The sequence below is a fragment of the Gekko japonicus genome, unplaced genomic scaffold, assembly GCF_001447785.1.
Source record: "Gekko japonicus isolate JY-2015 unplaced genomic scaffold, Gekko_japonicus_V1.1 scaffold49, whole genome shotgun sequence".
Classification (NCBI taxonomy): domain Eukaryota; kingdom Metazoa; phylum Chordata; class Lepidosauria; order Squamata; family Gekkonidae; genus Gekko; species Gekko japonicus.
Genome location: NW_015173674.1, coordinates 888,506 through 894,505, shown reverse-complemented (window position 1 = coordinate 894,505; position 6,000 = coordinate 888,506). Strand labels below are relative to the sequence as shown.

Sequence of the window (6,000 nt, the reverse complement as noted above, 5' to 3'; positions counted from 1 at the left end):
TGCAAGTCAATTTGCATTCCTGACTCCCATTATGTCCAATGGGCTTTCAAACCTCTCCTGTTGTTTCCTTTCTTTTTAGCACATCCCCCCACCAGAACCCAGTGCCATTGCAGCAATGCCAGCTCAACAGGACTGATGTGAAGCACAGAATCACACTCCGGGGGGGGGGAGCATTTGCAAGCCCAGGAGCAGCAATGCAATGTACTAGTGCCCAGAGTGTGGCAATGCAAGTAAAAGGAGGACTAATGTCAAACCAGAGAATCCTTGAAGTTACGATGTGCAGAATGCCCAACAGAACCCAGTGCCACTGGCGTAGCAAGCTTAAAAGGACTGCTCACAAAACACAGAGTCACAACAAATCCAAGCAATGGGCGGGGACATTTTTGCAAGCTTTGTGCAACAAAATAGGCAGAAACTCCAGCAAGGGGGGGAAGAACCTCTTGAAATGCCATGACTAGTTTGAAACTGAACAGAGTGTTTCCAAAGCTGGAGAATTTCACCCTCGCTCACTCACTTTGATGTTTGGCGAACATTTTGATTGAGTGGAGACTGTATGGAAATGTATCCATTCACGTACTGGCACGAATCATCATGAACAGCTCAAAAGTTTGTGGAAAGTTTGCGTCGGTTGACCTGCCATGAAATTCACTTTGCAAACCATGAACTGACCAAACTTCATCACAAACTTTAGTTCATGAGCTGGTTTGTGCCCATCCGTATTCAACATTCTGGACAGTTCTGACTCCAGAGTTGTGTGCTATCCTTTTTATACTTGTGAATTAAACCCTGTTAGCATAGAACTTTGTGTGAGAGCTTTGCTTTGGTGTGCATGGTAGAATTACTTACAACCTCTTTCTAGAAATAGCCCTATGTGATTCAACCAGTCAGATATTTGAAGCTCTATACTCATTACTGATCTCTGCATGAGATTTCATTCTGATCCTAGTCACGTGAGTAAAGAGCAATACCTAACAGTATGGAATATCTATAACAATGTACCTGAAGGCTTGGATTAGAAACACAATTCTCCAATCTTCCTCTGTTTGTCTCTTTAATCATTATCCCACTTGCCTTTAGTAAGGGATTTAAATGGGATGTTACAAAGTGAGGGATCTTTACTGCACTTAATTTTTGTTCCCTCTTTTGCTCAAAGATCATGACTTTTCTGAGGAGACTTGATGATGTGTGAGCAGCAAGGTGGTTGTGTAAACCTTGGATGACAAGGCAGCCATATGTAAAGAATAACATGGGAGAAATAAATTGCAAGTTAAGATTTTGGGAAGATGAGCATCTTCATGTGGTGCACTGTATTAGGAAACCATTGCCTCACACAATAGGATGTGTGGAGCCACAAACAGAAACTGTCACTGTCTGACTACTACTGACTGTTAGAATGGGAGTTAATTTAGCAAAGTAAAACAACATGCTGTTTTTCTGGAAATTACAAAAATGAAGTAAAGTCTGTAGGCTTCTTCTGCACCTAAAATCTGTAACTGCTCCTTGTAGCCTCTGCTGAAATTTCTCTGTTTCTGCTCTTGGGATGAAGTGACACAAGTAAAGAGCAGAACTCCCATGCTAATAGCCACATTCACCTCAGTGACCAGCTGATGGGCCTCGTTGACAAGAGACAATGAAAACGGTTTTGGTGTTTTCTTCAGAGTCCCCCCTCCCACAATTTCCCATCTTAAGGAGCCCACCATATAATTCATCGCACATCTACCCACAAGACCATGTGTGCAGCATAGGTCAGTTATTGTTAGAGCCACCAAGAGGGGTTATAGATCAAGAGTTTTTCTGGTATAGCTGTGTAGGGATGTGAGACTTGAATAGCAACGAGAATGCCAAGCTTTACTGGGTAAGGTTGCTGTGGAGCACCTCATGAATAGCCCACAATTAAATAAATTTCAACATTTCAAAAGTGTACTGGTGGCTATTCCTTTTTCCACAGGTTCTAGATTTGTTATTTAATCCAACATAATACACAAGAGGAAGTACAGTTGGGAAATTTAGCAGTGCCTGGAATATTCAAATCCTCCCTTTTCCTTCCTTTTTGGTCCTCAGGGTACAACTGTACGTATGATAACTGCAATTGATCAGGACAAAGGACGGCCGAGAGGTATTGGATACACCATAGTGTCAGGTGAGTAACAGAGTCCCTGTAGAGCAAGTATGATTGATGTCATCCTGCAGTGAAGTGCGAAGAACCAATCTAATAACAGGCTTCCACGTACACTATGTATGCTATAAAATGTTATACTTCCGCAGTAGAATCTCAAGTGCTCAATGTGCCATGTAACTCCTCTATTAATGTTTATTGACAAGCTGTACCATTTCTGTCTGTATTGTGACATCCTTCTTCCCTTCTGCTCTCCTGGATCCCTTTCTGTAATGCTCTGAGGGCCTCTTCATTCTTAACAGTGTGAATGAATTTACTGTTTGACACCAGTAATATAGCTAGGATTAGGTTTTGACAAATGTAATGTCAGAACAGGGATCTATCAGTAGATAGGTGACATATCCTTCCCTGGGATAGCTTTTGTGTATCATTAACTAACTCCATTCCTCTATTCCCATACCCACCTCCTTGCCCTGTAACTATGTCTTAACATCCTGGCCCAAATTCTGCCATTCGTATGTAACTATACCCACTGTACTCTCCCAAATCCCCCCGGTCAGAATTAGACCATTCTGTGATGAGCCCACGTTTCTTCTATGCTACCACCAACCTTTACTCTATGATAGAAGCTGCACAGGTGAACCTAGAGGTGTGCAAACTTGCCTGAAAAATATAGGGTCTGCCTTTTTCCCCAGTGTCGCTGATTCTTTTCACAACTTTCAGCCATCTGTGAAACTCAAATCCACTATGTGCTATCAGCACTTTAAACAATGTATCTAGAAACAAGCTTTTGCTTTCAAAGTTTTTGAAACAGTGTCAATAATTATATCTGAGCTTGGAAAATGTTTTACAGCTGAGAAGAATTTGTAGTGTAAACAGGACTACATTGCTCCTCTTTTGAAACCTGTTAATTATATGCATTTGATATCAGCCAAGCTAAGGCCATGCAGCTTTGCTATTTTGGTGTATTGAGCTTATATTGCAAATGGCAACTCACCACAGACTAAAAAATATGATCAGAAAAGTATTTATTTATTTACAGAATTTATCCCCCACCTTTCTGCCCTCACAAGGGCCATTAAGGCAGCTAACAAATTAAAGCACACATAATTAGGCTGGTCCTCCATTGGGCAGGGGGTTGGACTAGATGGTCTGTATGGCCCCTCCCAACTCTATGATTCTAATAAGCAAGAGAGGAAGGAGAAGAGGATGAGGATGAGGCAGCTGCCATTGGGATCAACAGTGAGAGTGGAAGTAGCAACCACAAACTGAACGAAACAGATGAACCAGTTGGTGATTTAACAACTAAGATGACTGAACTGATAGCCCAAACTGTGGCCTTTGTATTCACCAAGCTGTCTGAAATGGGAAACCAACTTGAGAGACTGAACAGGACAATCTTAGGAAATAGGGAGGATAATCAGCCAAAATCTAATTTAAATAACCCAAAAAAGACTACATTCGAACAGAGCACTAGCTGGAGGAGGTGGACTGAAGAGCTCCCCCTGCAGGTATACTCTGATTACAGATATTGAGGAACAACATCTGATCCTGCAACCCAATAAGATTGCCTTGACTGTTTGCAAATAGAGAGGAAGATCACATTTATGAAACTCCAGATACAAAGTACTAGAGCATTTATGTTATTTACTGAGAATCAGGAAATGGAATATAGATCTGGAAAGGATAGAGGATATTACTAATGATAATCAAGTACACAGAGTTATTCTTACTTTCAGCAGTTTGAGGATCCCTAATGAGATTATTGGAGCTGCGGAGGCTCAAGTGGTTAAGACACTGAACTGCAGGCTGTGGAAGGTCGGTAGTTCAGCAGTTCAAGCCCCGGGTGCCGCATGACGGAGTGAGCTCCCGTCTCTAGTTCCAGCTCCTGCCAACCTAGCAGTTCGAAAGCAAGAAATTGCAGGTAGATAAATAGGTACCACTTCAGTGGGAAGGTAACAGCATTCCGTGCGCCTTGGTATTTAGTCATGCCGGCCAGATGACCACGGAAACATCTTCGGACAGCACTGGCTCTTCGGCTTTGAAACGGAGATGAGCACCGCAACCCTAGAGTCGGATTTGACTGGCTTTCGAGCAAGGGAACCTTTACCTTTACCTTTAATGGGATTATTACTCATAGTAATGTTCTGAGACACAAAGGAATCTTCCCTACTCACATGTTTGTGGATAGTTTCAAGAGCCCTCTTCTTACTAGACATCTAAACCAATGCAAACAGGAGGGGAGTGAACCTCAAGCTAGGATGATGGTAATGACAGAGGCCAATCACCCCCAAGGACATATCATCAAAGAAGATGCCAATTTAACTCCATGGACAGATCCTGAGAGGCCATGCATTGAAGAGGACAATGATTGGCTTGAAAATATGGAGGGAAAAAGTGCTACAAAATTTTGCATTCCTCCCTATAGAAGAAGATCAGTCAGCCATAATTTCCAGATTGGGAGACGTTTACAGAAACTTAATTTGAGTTAACCAAGCATCTCTAAAAGGAGAGACATTAGAGGATAACATGATAATGGGTGACGATAAGAACAGGGAGACTAAACAGAGAAATGATGTTAATGAAGCGGGAGATCTCATGCCTGAAGTTAGTTGCTAGTTAAAATATGCAAGGGGAGCTGATTTTCTAATCTGGTCATGCCAGCAGATACTCCTGAGTTAATCATGATAACTGAAGACCCTTCTAACAATCTAGAGAACAAGACAACCTCAGCCCCACTAGAGGGGCATGATCGTATGAACATACAAGAATGCTAGATGCCTCGAAAAGCGGTTTTTTGGAGTAAAGGGATCGCTACCCCAATTTCACAAGATCTGCTTGCTAAGAGAAAGGTTGGATTCTCCAATAAGCGTGCTTTAAACGCAACAAAAGGAAAGACTCTTTTGATTCAAGACGTTTAAGGAAGCGAAGATGTCCCTGGAAAAAGGAACTTGGTTTATATCATGAATGGACAGATCTGGACTCTGGCGAGGAGGAGAGCAGGAGAGGCTCGCAGTGATTTATGATAGCCTGCAACATCTAAGACGGAAGAAGATAAATTGTTGTAATGCTCTTACTGAGGGAACATTGGTTTTAAAGATTTTGCCTATGGGGGGGGAGTAAAGCGTAAAAGGAGATGCCAATTTTTCTTAAGGACTGTGTTTATGTGTGTTCTAGCTTTAGAATTACTTTCTGTCTAGGTAAGTTAAAGTGGCCCGCCAACAGAAGTGATGATTGGCGGGCACTCTTTATGCTTGAAAGTAACTGAATAAGTATAATAACCATGTTTTAAGCATTGTAAAACCTCCACACTTGGGTTTTTAGTTAGGTTCTTTTTACTTTTTACTTTAGATTGTAGAATTTTCCCTTCCCAATTTCTGTTGTAGTTTTATAAAAATGCAAATAAAAATTCCCCTTTGGGGGGGCTAAAAAAAAAAAAGAATGCCAGATGCCAGTTCATTCTTTACCATCTGCATATTCCTTGAATAAAGAGTCCATGAACCCAACGTCTGCTCCAGCTTTCCTTAGCTCCAACAACTGACTACTGAAAGCTCCCAGGAGTTTTAAAGTGGTTTCTTGGAACATAGCAGGCTGGTATTCTAAATTAATGGATAACAGCTTTGAACAGTATCTAAGACACTTTGATTTCATTTTTCTCTAAGAAACTTGGTGTCTGGATTCTTCACCACCCTCCCTGTATGGTTTTCAACCTTTTGTAATACCAGCTACCAAATCTGGTCCATGTGGAAGGCCAAGTGACAGTCTAGTGACGGTCATCTCAAAGGCCCTAGAGGCAGATTCTCAGTCATTACTCTGTTCGGATAGCAATCACCTTCAGGCCACTTTCCATCTCATCCTTTGCCGTCCCCGTCTTCTTTGACCTT

At 41.8% G+C, this 6,000-nt stretch overlaps 1 protein-coding gene across 1 annotated transcript in view; it reads left to right on the top strand.

The window, feature by feature from the left end:
• The window catches only part of CDH23 (cadherin-related 23), a 797,360-nt gene that overhangs the window by 343,050 nt on the left and 448,310 nt on the right, over positions 1-6,000 (top strand). The window contains exon 8 of the mRNA XM_015422891.1: positions 2,062-2,140. Within this exon, the coding sequence (XP_015278377.1) occupies positions 2,062-2,140 (79 nt within the window). The remainder of the gene's footprint in view (positions 1-2,061; positions 2,141-6,000) is intronic.